We start from the raw sequence: 16,212 nt of genomic DNA, 5'->3' as shown, positions 1-16,212 counted from the left end.
AAGACCGTAGAGAGAAGAGACAGAATTGTGAACATTCTTGATGCTTTTAGGAAAACTGTTAATTAAAAGTATGAAATCATAAGGAGATATGGTTCGTTGTAAGAATAATTCAGGAAAATTGGCCCTAGAAATCTCACCCAGGATCCAGTTTAGCCACTGAGTCAGTACTCAAGTGATTTTTGAGGAGAACAATTGTAACCCAAAACTGAGGGGGGTACACTTGAGGCTAAGAGGGAAAGGTCTAACTAGTCACCCAGCCGTTATCAAACTTTGTTTGAGATAAAAAGACATGATCCCTGCCTTAAAGGATGCCATCGTAGTAGGGGAGAGGCAAACAGGAAAATAAATTGTAATGCAGTGTTATAGTCATACCGAAGGCAGGGAAAACTTCAGGAGGAAGTATTGCCTGGAGTAAGCCTGGAAAGCCTTGTGTCCTCAGTGACTAGGAGGCAGAGCAAAGCGTGAATGAGGATTTAGAAGGAAAGCCTGTAGCTAGGCTAAAGTGAGTGAATAACGAGACAAGGATTCCAGATGTCCTCCTGGATGGATGTTCAGTCCCCAGACCTCTGCATAGTTTTGCATTCTAAGTAGGTACTACGTAGATGACCCTCCACCATCAAGATTCTTAGGAGAAGCGAGAGAGATTCTGCAATCTAAAACATGATTTTTGTAACATTACCGCTCAAAAATAAGGCATTCTGTTAGGAAATTTTTCCATTCATGGAGTGACACTTTTTTTTTTTCCTATTTGGAAAAGCATTTGATTATTTTTACCTCTTTGGCTTCTAATGAGGGTGCATTTGTATCCTAAAAAATAAGAGACATCACCAGCCTCTCTAATAACCACTAAAATGAAGGGCCTGGTTTGTGCAGCTAATATGGTTTCCAGTTAGTAGTGTAATCGATGATCACAGTCAGTTGATTCTCTGCAGACTATATTCTTCTACATATATGTTGTGTGTATTTTTTTAGGTAGACCTTTAATAAGTCCATTTATAAGGTGTTCTCTAACAAGTTTAATTTTTTTTAGATTGTGAGAACAGTGAAAAATTTAGAGACTTATTTTTTGTGACCACGACTTAAGTGATTCATTTACGCTCTTAACACGTCAGTGCAACAGTGTGATTATGATCTTGCATTAGGCATCTGAAAACAAATTGTAAGTAACTTGTATTTTCTTTACAGTCTGCACCGTCTCTGTTTCTTAAAAGCAATTTTGAGTACTTAAGGGGCAATTATCGAAAAGCTGTGAAGCTACTAAATAGTTCCAACATTGCTGAGCATCCAGGATTCATGAAAACAGGTAAAACAAAATTGTGAAATTTTCTGTTTTCTTCTTGGCTCTTTTACCTCTTGATGCTTGTTTTTTCCCCTAGACTGATCTTCAGAGTGATCTCTGCTATTTTTTTAATGAAAAAGTTTTATTATTTGTGCTGCAGAAGATTCCTGGAATTTTATTGCTAGTTTCCATTTTAGAAGAAGGCTCACTTCTTTTACTTTTCTTTCACCTCACCTGCTCACTCTTTCTTTTTTCCTTTTTTTAAATTATTTTATTGAGGTCATATTTGTTTATAATTTTGTAATTGCAGGTGCCCATTATTATATATCAGTTTCTGTATAGACTGCGTCATGTTCACCACCAATAGTCTGGTTTTTATCTGTCACCATACATTTATGCCCGTTTACCCCACCCCCCACCCTCTCCCGCCCTGGTAACCACTAACCTGTTTTCTTTGTCCATGTGTTTTATCTTCCACATATGAGTGAAATCATGCGGTATTTGTCTTTCTCTGTCTGGCTTGTTCACTTAACACGAAACCCCCAAGGTGCATCCATGTTGTTGCAAATGGGGCGATTTTGGCTTTTTTATGGCTGAGTAGTAGTGTGTGTGTGTACGTACCACATCTTCTTTATCCATTCATCACTTGATGGATACTTGGGTTGCTTCCACATCTTGGCTATTGTGAATAATGCTTCAGTGAACATAGGGGTGCATAAATCTCTTTGTAGTGTTGATTTCATATTCTTTGGATAAATATCCATAGTGGGATACCTGGATCATATGGTATTTGTATTTTTAATTTTTGTGAGAACTCTCCATACTATTTTCCATAGTGGCTGCACCAGTTTGCATTCCCACCAGCAGTGTATGAGGGTTCCCTTTTCTCCATGTCTTTTCCAAGTTTTGTTATTTTTCGTCTTGTGAATTATAGCCGTTCTGATGGGTATAAGGTGATACCTCATTGTGGTTTTGATTTGCATTTCCCTAATAATTAGTGATGTTGAACATCTTTTCATGTGCCTATTGGCCATCTGTATATCTTCTTTGGAAAAATGTCTGTTCATATCCTCTGCCCATTTTTTGATCAGGTTGTTTTTGTTGTTGAATTGCATTAGTTCTTTATATATTTTAGAAATTAACCCCTTATTGGATATATGATTTGGCAAATATTTTTCCCAGTTGGTGGGTTGTCTTTTCATTTTCTTCCTGGTTTCCTTTGCCTTGCAGAAATTCTTTAGTCTGATGAAGCCTCATTTGTTTATTTTTTCTTTTGTTCCCCTTTCCTGAGTAGACATGGTATTCAAAAAGATCCTTCTAAGACCGATGTCAAAGAGAGCCTGTTTTCTTCTGGGAGTTTTATGGTTTCATGTCTTACCTGGAACTCTTTAATCCATTTTAAAGATTTTTTATTTTTTCCTTTTTCTCCCCAAAGCACCCTGGTACATAGTTGTGTACTTTTAGTTGTGGGTCCTTCTAGTTGTGGCATGTGGGATGCCACCTCAGCATGGCTTGATGAGCGGTGGCATGTCTGCACCCAGGATCCGAACTGGTGAAACCCCAGACCACTGAAGCAGAGAGCGCCAACTTAACCACTCAGCCACGGGGCTGGCCCCTTGAGTTAATTTTTGTGTATGGAGAAAGATAATGGTCTACTTTGATTCTTTTGCTTGTGGCTGTCCAGTTTTCCCAACACCGTTTATTGATGAGACTTTCCTTTCTCCATTATATCTTCTTAGCTCCTTTGTCGAAGATTAGCTGTCCGTAGGTGTGTGGTTTTATTTCCAGGCTTTCACTTCTGTTCCATTGATCTGTGTGCCTGTTTTTCTGCCAGTTCTGTGCTGTTTTGATTACTGTGGCTTTGTAGTATATTTTGAAGTCATGGACTGTGATGCCTCCAGCTTTGTTCTTTTTTCTCAGCATTGCTTTTGCTATTCGGGGTCGTTTGTTATTCCATATAAATTTTAGAATTCTTTGTTCTGTTTCTGTGAAGAAAGTCATTTGGTTTCTGATTGAGATTGCATTGAATTTGTAGATTGCTTTAGGTAATATGGACATTTTATCTACGTTTATTCTTCCAATCCGTGATTATGGGATCTTTCCATTTCTTTATGTCTTCTTTGATTTCTTTCAATAACGTCTTACAGTTTTCAGTGTATAGGTCTTTCATCTCCTTGGTTAAATTTATTACTAGATATTTTATTCTTTTTGTTGCGATTGTAAATAGGATTGTATTCTTAACTTCTCTTTCTACTAGTTTGTTATTAATGTATAGAAATGCAACTGAGTTTTGTAGGTTGATTTTGTACCCTACAAGTTTCCTCTAGTTGTTGATTATTTCTAATAGTTTTCTGGTGGATTCTTTAGGATCTTCTATATATAGAATCATGTTGTCCACAAATAGTGAGAGTTTTATTTCTTCCTTTCCAGTTCGAATACCTTTTATTTCTTTTTCTTGCCTAATTTCTCTGACCAAAACCTCTAATACTATGTTGAATAAGAGTGGTGAGAGTTGGTACCCTTGTCTTGTTACTGTTCTCAGACGGGTGGCTTTTCAATTTTTTTCACCATTAAGTGTCATGTTGGCTGTGGGTTTATCATATATGGCCTTTATTATGTTGAGGTACTTTCCTTCTATACCCATTTTATTGAGAGTTTTTATCATAAATAGATGTTGGATGTTGTCAAATACTTTCTCTGCCTCTATTGAAATGATCATGTGACTTTTATTCCTCATCTTGTTAATGTGGTTATATCACATTGATTGATTTGCGGATGTTGAACCATCCCTGCATCGCTGGTATAAATCCCATTTGGTCATGGTGTGTGATCCTTTTAATGTATTGCTATATTCGATTTGCCAATATTTTGTTGAGGATTTTTCATCTATGTTCATCAGCATATTGGCCTGTAACTTTCCTTCCTTGTCTTGTCCTTGTCTGGTTTTGGTATCAGGGTAATATTGGCCTCTTAGAATGAGTCAGAGAGTGTTCATCTTCTTCAGTTTTTTGGAATAGCTTGAGAAGGATAAGTATTAATTCTTCTTTGAATGTTTGGTAGAATTCTCCAGAGAAGCCATCTGTTCCTAGACTTTTGTTTTTGGGAACTTTTTTATTGCTGTTTCTATCTCTACTTGTGATTGGTCTATTCAGATTCTCTGTTTCTTCTTTATTCAGTTTTGAGAGGTTATGTGAGTCTAAGAATTTATCCAGGACTTCCACTCACACGTGAGGTGAGCAGAACCAGGTATAAGACCAGAGGCCAAACTTGGGATATGACAAGATGGCTGGGCTACCCCACAGGATTATCAAGGAAACCCAGCATTTGCTGGCAGAACTAGTTCCTGGCATTAAAGCAGAACTGGATGAAAGCAACACCCGTTATTTTCATGTGGTCATTGCTGGCACCCAGGATTCCCCCTTTGAGGGAGGGACTTTTAAACTTGAACTATTTCTTCCAGAAGAATGCCCAATGGCAGCTCCTAAAGTATGTTTTATGACAAAATTTATCATCCTAATGTAGACAAGTTGGGAAGGATGTGTTTAGATAATTTGAAAGATAAGTGGTCCCCAGCACCGCAGATCTGCACAGTTCTGCTATTGATCCAGGCTTTGTTAAGTGCTCCTAATCCAGATGATCCATTAGCAAATGATGTACCAGAGCATTGGAAGACCAACGAAGCCCAAGCCATAGAAGCAGCTAGAGCATGGACTAGGCCATATGCCATGAATAATATTTAAATTTATCTGATCGTCAGGTGTGTGTCACTTCTCCTGTTCTGCCAAGACTTCTTCCTTGTTTGTTTGCATTTAATGGACACAGTCTTAGAAACATTACAGAATAAAAGGCTAGACATCTTCAGTCCTCTGGTGTAAATCTATGTCTTGTCCTGATTCACTGTTGTAAAACATGAGCAGAGGCTAGAAGTATCATCTGGATTGTCGCAAAACATGTGAAAGCAGTGGCCCCGCTCTGCTTTTATTAATTTTCCCCATCATGGTTTAAGTGTAAAGCATTGTGAATGAAGGTACTTGTCAGGGTTAGCTACAGGGGTGTGGGTGTTTTCTTTATTATGTTTTGGGGGGTTAGTTTTATTTTAATTTAATGGGCTCCTTCCCTCTTTTTATGGTGATCTAATTGCATTGGTTAAAAGCAGCTAACCAGTTCTTTAGTATATGCTCTATAGCCAAGTCTGACTTTATTTAGACACTGTAGATGGACAAGCTTGATTGTTTGAACCAAAATGGGAACATTGAACAAACATCGCAGCCCTCACTAATAACATTGTGACTTTGCTGTCACAGTGAATCCTCTCTTCAAGAAAAAGCTTGTGACCATTTTGTATAGCTTATCTGGAAACTTCTGTAAATCTTACATTTTAGTAAAATATTTTTTGTTATTCTAAAAAAGAATCTGTTGGGGCTGGCCCCATGGCCAAGTGATTGCGTTCATGCACTCCGCATCAGTGGCCCAGGGTTTCTCCAGTTTGGGTTCTGGGCACGGACATGGCACCACTCATTGGGCCATGCTGAGGTGGTGTCCCACATAACACAGCCAGAGGCACTCACAACTGGAATATACAACTGTGTGCTGGGGGGCTTTGGAGAGAAGAAGAAAAATAAGAAGTTTGGCAACAGATGTTAGCTCATGTGCCAATCTTTAAAAAAAAAAAATGAATTTATCCGTTTCTTCTAGGTTTTCTGATTTGTTGGTGTTTTTTTCATAGTATTATAATCTTTTGTGTTTCTGTGGTATCCATTGTAATTTCTCCTCTTTCATTTTTAATTTTATGTATTTGTACCTTCTCTCTTTTTTTCTTAGTCTGGCTAAGGGTTTGTCAATTTTGTGTATCTTCGCAGAACCAGCTGTTAGTTTCATTGATCCTTTCTATTTTTTAGGTTCTATTTCATTTATTTCTGCTCTAATTTTTATTATTTCCCTCCTTCTGCTCACTTTGGGCTTTATTTGTTCTTCTTGTTCTAGTTTTGTTAGGTGTAGTTTAAGATTACTTATTTAAGCTTTTTCTTGTTTGTTAAGGTGGGCCTGTATTGCTATGAATTTCCCTCTTAGGACCGCTCTTGCTGCATCCCATAGGAGTTGGTATGTTATGTTTTCATTTTCATTTGTCTCCAGGTATTTTTTTATTTCTCCTTTGATTTTTTCATTGATCCAATGGTTGTTCAATAGCATGTTGTTTAATCTCCGCATATTCATGCCTTTCTTGACCTTTTTCTTGTAGTTGATTTGTTGTTTTATAGCACTGTGGTTGGAAAAGATGCTTGATATGATTTCAGCCTTCTTAAACTTATTGAGGCTTGCCTTGTTTCCCAACATATGGTCTGTCTTTGAGAATATTCCATGTGCACTTGAGAAGAATGTGTATTCTGCTGTTTTTGGACAGAATGTTCTATATTTGTATCTATTAAGTCCATCTGGTCCAGTGTTTCATTTAAGGCCACAGTTGTAAGGTGCGTATATATTCATAAGTGTTATGAAGTGTTCTGAAGTCCTCTTGGTGGAATGTCCCTTTTATCATTATATACTACCCCTCTTTGTCTCTCATTGTCTTTTTTATCTTGAAGTCTGCTTTGTCTAAGTATGGCAACCTGCCTTCTTTTGCTTCCCATTAACTCAGAATACTGTCTTCCATCCCTTCACTCTGAGCCTGTGTTTGTCTTTAGAGCTGAGATGCATTTCCTGGAGACAGCATATTGTTGCATCTTGTTTTTACTGTTTTTGTTTTTTGGTGGGGAAGATTGGCCCTGAGCTAACATCTGTTGCCAATCTTCCTCTTTTGCTTGAGGAGGATTGTGGCTGAGCTACATCTGTGCCAGTCTTCCTCTGTTTTGTCTGTGGGATGCCACCACAGCATGGCTTGATGAGCAGTGTGTATGTCCACACCAAGGATCCAAACCTGTCAACCCTGGATTGCTGAAGTAGAGTGTGCAAACTTAACTGCTTCACCACCAGGCCGTCCCTTGGGTCTTGTTTTTTAATCCTTCCAGTCACTCTGTGTCTTTGTTTTGTTTTAGGAAGATTAGCCCTGAGCTAATATCTGCCACCAATCCTCCTCTTTTTTTTCTTTTTCTTTTTTTTGCCAAGGAAGACTGGCCCTGAGCTAACATCGTGCCCATCTTCCTCTACTTTATATGTGGGATGCCTGCCACAACATAGCTTGACAAGTGGTGCATAGGTCCACACCTGGGATCTGAATGGCGAACTTAACTGCTGCACTACCAGGCCAGCCCCTACTCTGTGTCTTTTGATTGGAGAATTCAGTCTGCTTACGTTTAGAGTGATTATCGACATATGAGGGCTTAATACTGCCATTTTATCTCGTTTTTGATTGTTCTGTATTTCCATTGTTTCTTTTCCCTTGTATCTCTGACTGCCATTTCAATTTGGTGGTTTTCTGTGATGGTTTTCTCAGTTTTCTCTTTGCTTATACTTTGCGACTCTGCTCTTATTTTTTGTTTAGTGGTTACCATGTTTAGAGGTTTGTATAAAAGATCTCCTAGATGAGATAGTCCATTTTCTGATAGCCTCTTATCTCCATTAGCCTAAGCAAGTTCCATCCCTCTGCTCTTCCCCTCTGAGTTATTGTTTTCACAAATTATTCTTTTTTGTGTTGTGAATTTGTGAGTAAATTAAGTGTTTATAGTTATTTTTGATGCTTTCCTTCCCTTTATCTTTTTTGTTACAATTGTTTGCTAACCTGTTCTGATAGAGAGCTGTAATTTTCTCCTTTTTTTTAAGATTTTATTTTTTCCTTTTTGTCCCCAAAGCCCCCTGGTACGTAGTTGTATACTTTTAGTTGTGGGTCCTTCTACTTTTGGCATGTGGGATGCCGACTCAGCTTGGCCTGATGAGCAGTGCCATGTCCACACCCACGATTCGAGCCAGTGAAACCCTGGGCCATTGAAACGGAGCATGCAAACTTAACCACTTGGCCATGGGGCCGGCCCCAAGCTGCAATTTTCTGATTTTGTCCGTCTATTTATCTCCTTGCTCAAAACTTTGAAAACCTTTGTCTTTTTGTTTCAGGTAGGAGGGCTTCCTTTATCATTTATTATAAGGGAGGGATAGTGGCAATGAGCTCCCTCAGCTTTTGTTTACCTGGGAAAGCTTTTATTTCTCCATTGTATCTGAAGGATAGTTTTGCTGGATAGAGTATTCTTGGCTGCAAGTTTTTGTCTTTCAGTATTCTGAGTATATCATTCCATTCTCTCCTGGCCTGTACGGTTTCTGCTGAGAAATCCACTGAGAGCCTGATGGAGTTCCTCTGTAGGTTATATTCTTTTGCCTGCTGACCTTAATATTTTTCTTTGTCATTGGCTTTTGCCAGTTTTAATATTGTATGCCTTGGAGAAGGTCTTTCTGTATTGATGTAATTAGGAGTTTGATGGGCTTCCTGTAGTTTAAGTCTAGTTTCTTCCCCAGGTTTAGTAACTTCTCGACTATTATTTCTCTGAACAAGCTCTCTGGTCTTTTCTTCCTTTCTTCTCCCTCTGGAATACCTGAAATCCTTATATTGCTTTTCCTAGTTGAGTCAGATATTTCTTGAAGAATTTCATGTTTTAAAAATTTTAGTTCTCTCTTCCCATCTACCTGAAGCTTTTCTGTATTTCTATTCTCTAATTCACTAATTCTGTCCTCTATAATATCAGTCTATTTTTTATGCTTACTAGATTTTTTCTGTCTCATTAACTGTGTTCTTCATGTCCACAAGTTCTGTTTGGTGGTTTTTTTTAGAGTTTCAGTCTCTTTGGTGAAGTATTCTTTCTGCTCATTAATTTTATTCCAGAGCTCATTGAACTGTCTATTTTCTTATAACTCATTTAGTTTCTTTATGACAGCTATTTTGAATTCTCTCATTTAGGTTGTAATCTTCTGTGGCTTCAGGATTGGTTTCTGGAGATTTGTCATTTTCCTTCTGCTCTGAAGTATTACTGTAGCTCTTCATGGTGTTGATGAACTGATCCTTTGCTGGCACATTTGTGGTTTCAGGTTGCAGATTCCACCTGCCACTGCTGGGGGTGCAGGGGGGACAGGAGCTGTGTTTTCTGATCCTTCCCCATGTGCTGTAGTTGTGCTGGTAGGGCCACCCTGAGTTTGCACGGGCTGGCCATAGCTGCTCAGCAGGTTGCACTCATGTGGGCGGGACCTCTGCACTTGGAGGGCGAGTCACTCGTGCAGTGCTGCTGTGCTAGGTGGGGGGGTGCATTTTCTATTGCACAGGTTGGTGCTGTCCTAGTGCTTGAGGGCAGTGCAGCTGAGCTGCAGCACTAGGCAGGAGGGGTGCCTATGCAGGGGTGCCTATGCTGCCACTCGGTGGGGATCGTTCCCACAGGCTGGGCTGCCCCCACCTCTGCTTTGAGTTGCACTGGGCCACTGTGTGAGGACCTGAGACCTGCATCACTGCTGCCAGGGCGGGGCGGGTTCACCTAGTTCCACTGCTTTCTGGGGATCCAGTCCAACCACCTTCAGATGTGTGGCTGCCTGGATCTCTCAGGCATCCTGTTATGCTGTGTAGGGAATCCTCTGTTGGTTAAAGAATGTCTGTTCAGTTATAACTTAGAGGGGAAGGACACAGGGGACCACTTAGTCTGCCATGGTGCTGACATCACTTCTCTTTTTGTATTTTAATACCAGCTTAGAAATTGTGTCTGGGGCATAAGGTCCCATGGGCTTTTGCCTTTTGACGTGAGCTCTTTTAAGGAAACGAGATGATAATGTTTTTATGTTTCCCTTTTCTCCCATAAAAGCAGTGAAGAATATAATGATTTATTTAGAACATTAACTATATCAAAAATCTTGCTTAAAGTTAGGAAGATAATTACTGTTATCCATTCTTACCTCTATTTAGAAAGATTTAACGAATTGCTTGATAGTAGTGGTAAAATGAAAGGTAAAATTTGCAGCTGTCATTTAAGTTCACATCATTGCTGTTTTATGGGGAGGAAGGAGGAAAATCAATTTGTTTAGGGCATGAGGCTAAACTATTGAAAATCTTTTACACCAGGTTTAAAATGCAAAGGATGAATAAGGTTTTAATTCATTTTGTTTCAGATTCTATTTGGGTACATGCATGGAACACACGTGCAAACATACTCAAACTTTATTCCGTTTAGCCCGTCAGTTCAGTGGAGTCACAGAGGATGGAGAAAGGCAATTGTTCCATTATAATTCTCTTAGGTATTCTGTTTGTTCTGAGTACCCATTTTTAATTCTGCTAGATTTTTATTTTAGGTGGTTTTATTGTCATAGTTTCCTCTCAGAGGCCCACTAACACCCAAACACTGAAATGATCCCTCAGACTAGAAAGATAATATGCTATGAGAAGATTTTGCTTAGGATTGCCTTCATGCTGATTTCAAGATTGATATTATCAGCTTCTAAAATGGAGTCAGGAGCAGGTCATGTAGTTGACCAGTTAACAGTTAGGATAATTTAATAAGAAAGATTTTCATATAGTTATGTATTTTATATATTGATGTTTTTCCTAGTTACTAATTTTAAAATATTTAATTTGCTTTCTATATATAAAATTAATTTTGCTGCTGATAAAATATGCTTATTAGAGAACATTTGAGGATAGAATTTTTCTTACTTGTTCTATGTTCAATGCCACTATCTAGAAGCAACCTCCTTTAAACATTTCAGTGTATTTCCTACTACTTTTTATCCTAAGCATAGTTTTCCTCCTTTTTTAAATATTATAATTACTTAATTTTAAAATACATCAGAAGCTAACCTTTAGTTTTTAGTGTTAAGCATTGAATATCCTGATTATTAATTTTGTCAATCCAGTCAAGCATTTTATATCATTGAGGAAAAGATGGACTATCTGTAAATTGTTTTGGAATGCTTGGGAAGCCGTTTAGAAAAGGAAAACTAAAGCTTTCATTACACCAAAATAAAATCCAGAAAGATGAAGGATGAAAAGGTAAAAATAAAATCACAAAAGCAACAAAAGAAAACTTGGATGAACCTTTTAATTTTGTGGTAGGGAAGCCTTGATTAAACATTATCCAAAATTTAAGAACCATAAAGCTTAGAAAAGATTACTAAATTTGACCAGGTAAAAATGTAAAACTGGGACTGGCCCGGTGGCACAGCTGTTCAGTTCACACATTCTGCTTCGGTGGCCCAGGGTTTGCCAGTTTGGATCCTGGGTGCACATGGCACCGCTTGTCAAGCCATGCTGTGGTAGGAGTCCCACATATAAAGTAGAGGAAGATGGGCACGGATGTTAGCTCAGGGCACTAATCTTCCCAAAAAAAAAAAAGTGTGAACCAAACGAACAGTGGAGACTTACAGTTTAACAACCAACAGCAGGGTTTTATATATTCTATTTTATATATTTTTTCTTTTCTTCATTTAATATATTTTAACTATTTCCATATATACATGTTTCATTCTTGCCAGTTTCTACATAGTATTTTTTTGTGTGGGTGCAATACATACATATTATATTACAAATAAACATTTTTTGTCTTTGTCATTTTTGAATCATTTGCCTACAATTATTAAAAATTAAATCAAAAAAAGACTAAACAGGCTAACAAAATCAATACGCAGCGTTGGCTTATCACCTTTAGTAAAAGAGATTTTAAAAGAAAAGGAATTTACAAAATGTTCAGATATTTCCTCAATTTTAAATGCCGTATAAACTGTTCTGTGGGGACTGAGTGGAGTTGCGTATAGAATTGCACCATGCTAGGTAAGCGCGATTCTTTATGATGTGCATCAACCGTAAAATGTGTCTGTGGACAAATTTATTTGTGTTTTTTTTCAGGTGAATGCTTACGATGCATGTTCTGGAATAATCTTGGTTGCATCCATTTTGCCATGAGCAAGCACAATTTGGGAATTTTCTACTTTAAAAAGGCTCTACAGGAGAATGACAATGTCTGTGCACAGCTCAGTGCAGGCAACACTGATCCAGGTAAGCCCATTGCTGGGGGACAGTTTGTATTTTACAACTTGAGGAAAGCATGATTTTAAAGAGCAGGCATTTGGTCAAAATGCATGCCGCACGTACCTACATATAAGTAACACTGATCCTGCCCAACAAGTTTGACTCTGGGGATTTTTAGTAGATATTGCTACTTTGAATAGCAAGGTGTTAGGAGTAATTATCAAAGAAATTTAAATTGCTTTCACTTTTTCATGGATTTGAAAATCAGTAATCCCACATGGTAATGTTGTAAAGCAAGATAGTTTGCTAAGATTTCTTGACTGTGCCAAACTAGTTTTATTATAGCTTCTTTTCAAGGTTTCACATGCTATACTGTCAGCAGCATCTGACAATCTTAAAGTAAATTCCTGAAGTTTATTCCTTTCGTATTCATATTATATGAATCCTTAATCTGAAATGCTTAAAATCAAATAATTGTTTAACTTTTTAAAATATAAAAAAACTATTTAATTGATGAAAAGTGTATCCAAGATCACAGGTAGTCTTATTTTATTATGGACTGTGAAACTTTGAATAAGTGAGTGAGTGAACCATAGTCATTGTAGGTATAGTACATTAATTTTTATTTCCATAGTAAAGTCCCTAACATCCTAAGATTAACTGAATACTTCTGGTCAAGAAAGCACGTGACAATAAATTGGTTAACCAAACCGAAACTAAAAAAGAATGGGATCTGTTTACAGGCTCTAAAAATGTGGACAAGTAGTGTAAGGTTGAAAAGGAGTAAGAGGGGGTCCTGCCTCTCTCGTTTTTTTGCTGTGGGAGATTTTGCGCTGAGCTAACATCAAATGCCAATCCTTCTCTTTTTTTTTTTTTTTTTAACTTACTTGAGGAAGATTAGCCTTGAGCCAATATTTATTGCCAATCTTCCCATATTTTTTGTATGTGGGACCCCTCCACATCATGGCTGGTGAGTGGAGTAGGTCCGTGCCCAGGATCCGAAACTGTGAACCTGGGCCAACAAAGCAGAGTGTGCAGAACTTGAACCACTCAGCCACCTGGCCAGGTCCTCGTGTCTCTTTTCTTTGCCTTCCTGGAACATTGTTGCCTCAGGAGCTGGCAAATGAGAAGAAACATCACTGACCTCATCAGCACAGGCAACTGAGATGACTTTGGAGAATATTTGTGGGGTTGGGTTTGGAGATCATCATAGTGAGAGCTATTACAACTTCAATTTGGTGTCACTGGTATTAAACAAGGTAGTGTTTAATTACTTAGTGGAATAGATGTCTTCAGTGTAACTGTTATTTTAAATCTAATGATTTATTCTCAACTGATTTTTACCATTAGGCAAAAAATTTTCAGGAAGACCCATGTGTACATTACTAACCAACAAGAGGTATGAGTTGCTGTATAACTGTGGAATTCAGCTTCTTCACATTGGACGGCCTCTTGCTGCCTTTGAGTGTCTGATTGAAGCTGTTCAGGTTTATCATGCAAATCCCCGCCTCTGGCTACGGCTGGCTGAATGCTGCATTGCTGCCAATAAGGGGGTGAGTGCTACTTGGGTATCTTTTTGAACCCACACCCTCCCCCCTACTGTTACATGGAAAGCAAAAAATACTTGGAAACATACAAGACCTCATCCTTTTTGAATTTATAAAGATAGTCTTCTGTTCGTTAACAGTTAGACAAAGAAAATCAGATTCGTAGTCATTTGTTAACGTTGTGGTTCTTGGTAAGTATGGCAACATGTATCAGCAGTCACATTAAGAGTTAAAGCCAGTAAGACGGTCGTATCTGTTGGAACAGCGGTCTGCTAGCTGCTGGGGCACCAGCCATGCCATCTGCTGGCTTGAGAATGCTGTGTGCACCAGGGGATTGGAGAAGGACTGATGAGAACATCATGAGTATGGAAAGAACTGCATTACACTGCGTTTCCTTCAGTGCCTGGGGGCTTTACTCTTGATTCAGTAAGTGGTTTAGAGTTCATGGATTACCAGGCGGTTTCTATCTGACACATTTGTCTACAGTGGCTGAGAAATAGGTCCGTTTACATCCGTGTCCATGCCTAGATTGTCTCCAAATAGCAGTTGGTGGAAGCCTTTTGAACCTCAAGTCAGGAGTAGTCATTGGGAGGTAGGGCAGTGACAGGTTGTATCATTGGAATTACCAGACATCTGTCCCACCCCATTTCCTACCCACCCCGCCCTTGTGTGCTCTTTGGGTCTGTGGAGACTGGGGAGTATGGCTTGAGATTTTGCCTGCCATGCCTGCCGTAGGTGATGTAAGACGTTTAGACTCACCTGCTGCTAAACAGCACTTCCTGAGAAACAACTGCAAGAACAAGGCTTTATGCCTGCAGTTCGAGTACACCACTGGGGAGCAGATGAGTGCTGTCTTTGAAAGGCTGTAATGGTTTATTTCATTGTACTTTTCCTTTTAAAGGACGACTTTCTTATTGGATAATTCTAAAGTTAACTGACAATTCTAGGCAGAATTTACACTTTTTTTTTTAAATAAAAGGATCTCTAGAAATTGCTATTCTCTTTAATCCATCCACGATTTTAAATGTTGAAAGACTTTCTTTTGTACAGTTATTGGAAACCAGAGAATTCCATCTTCCTGGGAGTGGAGACATATAGTAAGGTTTAATATTTTTTTTCCAAGTTGTTTTTAGAAATAGTACTTTTAGGATCATCTTTGTTCTATGGATTTTGTTCGGAGGTTTTTCTCCCCATTTTCTTCTGGAAAGTTCTAAATTTGTAATTTTTAAAAAATGGTAAAGATGACTTGGTTGCCATAACTTGATAGATACCAGGACACTCATAATCTTGCGACCAATAGGAAATTTGCCCAAATAATTGTCTGTATTTGTCCATGCTTCTCATCCTTCTAAAAAGGATGTAAGATGACCTAAAAGGCAGTGAAAACAACCCAAAAACACTCTCAAATAGAATCAGCAAAATCCCAATAAGAGAAATTATAAACTTCAAATAAAATTCCGTGAAATTTCTTTTATTTAGTCAGGACAGAAGGGGTGCTAAACAAAGTAGTTTGTACCTTCAGAAATAAATTTATTTTTTAGTAAAAACCAACTTAATTGTTAAATTGGTGATGCTGAGGACATTATTTTGTCCTGTTTACCTGATGTTGCTTCAGACCTCTTTTGGCAGAAGCAGGGCTTATGCTTACCTGGGTAGTGTATAATATATGAGAAAAGATCCGCTGTGTACACACAGACTCAATGATGGAGAGAATATTTAACCAATTTAAGAGGAATCTATTAAAAATAAAAACATAAAATGTACCATTTACTTTTCTGGAAATGTGCCATTTATTTTTCTGAGTTCCTAAACTAAGATTTGTTGAGTGCTGTTACTGAAAAGGCGTTATAAAATAATGGATATTTTAATTTCATGAGATTCTGTTACATTGACTGATCTGGCACACTTTCTGGCTGTTGGTGTATTATTGAATACACCAATGATTTATTATGATTTACTATTTTGGATTTTTAGTGTCATCCATCATTGTTGTAGTCTGTTGCATCTCCAGATCTAGCTGTCTGGTCAGCTTGCATGGCCTTAAGGATCAGGGAACAGGGTATGGATGAATCGTTATAAATGTATCACCACTACTAGGAAAAGAAGTCAGAGTGGAAGTCCTTCCAGTAATGGTTCAGACTATCCACTTTTTCTTACTTTTCATTAATATTGCTTGGCTGCCTCCTAGACACAAAATTTGTTCCAGTCAGACCAGTTTTGTATGTTTTAAGCATATTTTCTTTTTGAAATGAATATGCAAGTGAATCCTTGTTTTATTAAAAGTCATAGGTAGAAGTGCAACTATAGTAAAGTTACATTAGGGAGCAGTAAGTAACAGTACAGAAACATTGGGTTTAGAGAAGGGCTTTTTGCAGGGCAGAATTTACCTCTGCAAGTTGATATGGATTGGCTCCAGGTTGTTCCCGTATCTGAGAATATGGATAACTTTAAAGATGACTAGTTGG

General features: G+C 38.2%; 1 protein-coding gene and 1 pseudogene across 10 annotated transcripts in view; both read left to right on the top strand.

The window, feature by feature from the left end:
• The window catches only part of CNOT10 (CCR4-NOT transcription complex subunit 10), a 77,710-nt gene that overhangs the window by 34,608 nt on the left and 26,890 nt on the right, over positions 1-16,212 (top strand). For all 10 annotated transcript variants that reach the window (XR_011527525.1, XR_011527524.1, XR_011527523.1 and 7 more), the window contains 3 exons: positions 1,186-1,303; positions 12,078-12,227; positions 13,551-13,753. Coding sequence is in view for 6 of the 10 variants with exons in the window: in XM_070577391.1 (XP_070433492.1) it covers positions 1,186-1,303; positions 12,078-12,227; positions 13,551-13,753 (471 nt within the window). In the remaining 4 variants the exon portion in view is untranslated. The remainder of the gene's footprint in view (positions 1-1,185; positions 1,304-12,077; positions 12,228-13,550; positions 13,754-16,212) is intronic.
• LOC103565940 (ubiquitin-conjugating enzyme E2 N-like) lies at positions 4,562-5,127 on the top strand (annotated as a pseudogene).

This window comes from Equus przewalskii, chromosome 15 (genome assembly GCF_037783145.1).
Source record: "Equus przewalskii isolate Varuska chromosome 15, EquPr2, whole genome shotgun sequence".
In the NCBI taxonomy this organism is placed as follows: Eukaryota; Metazoa; Chordata; class Mammalia; order Perissodactyla; family Equidae; genus Equus; species Equus przewalskii.
Note: the sequence above shows the minus strand (reverse complement) of the source record. Positions and strands in the feature narration are given on the sequence as shown.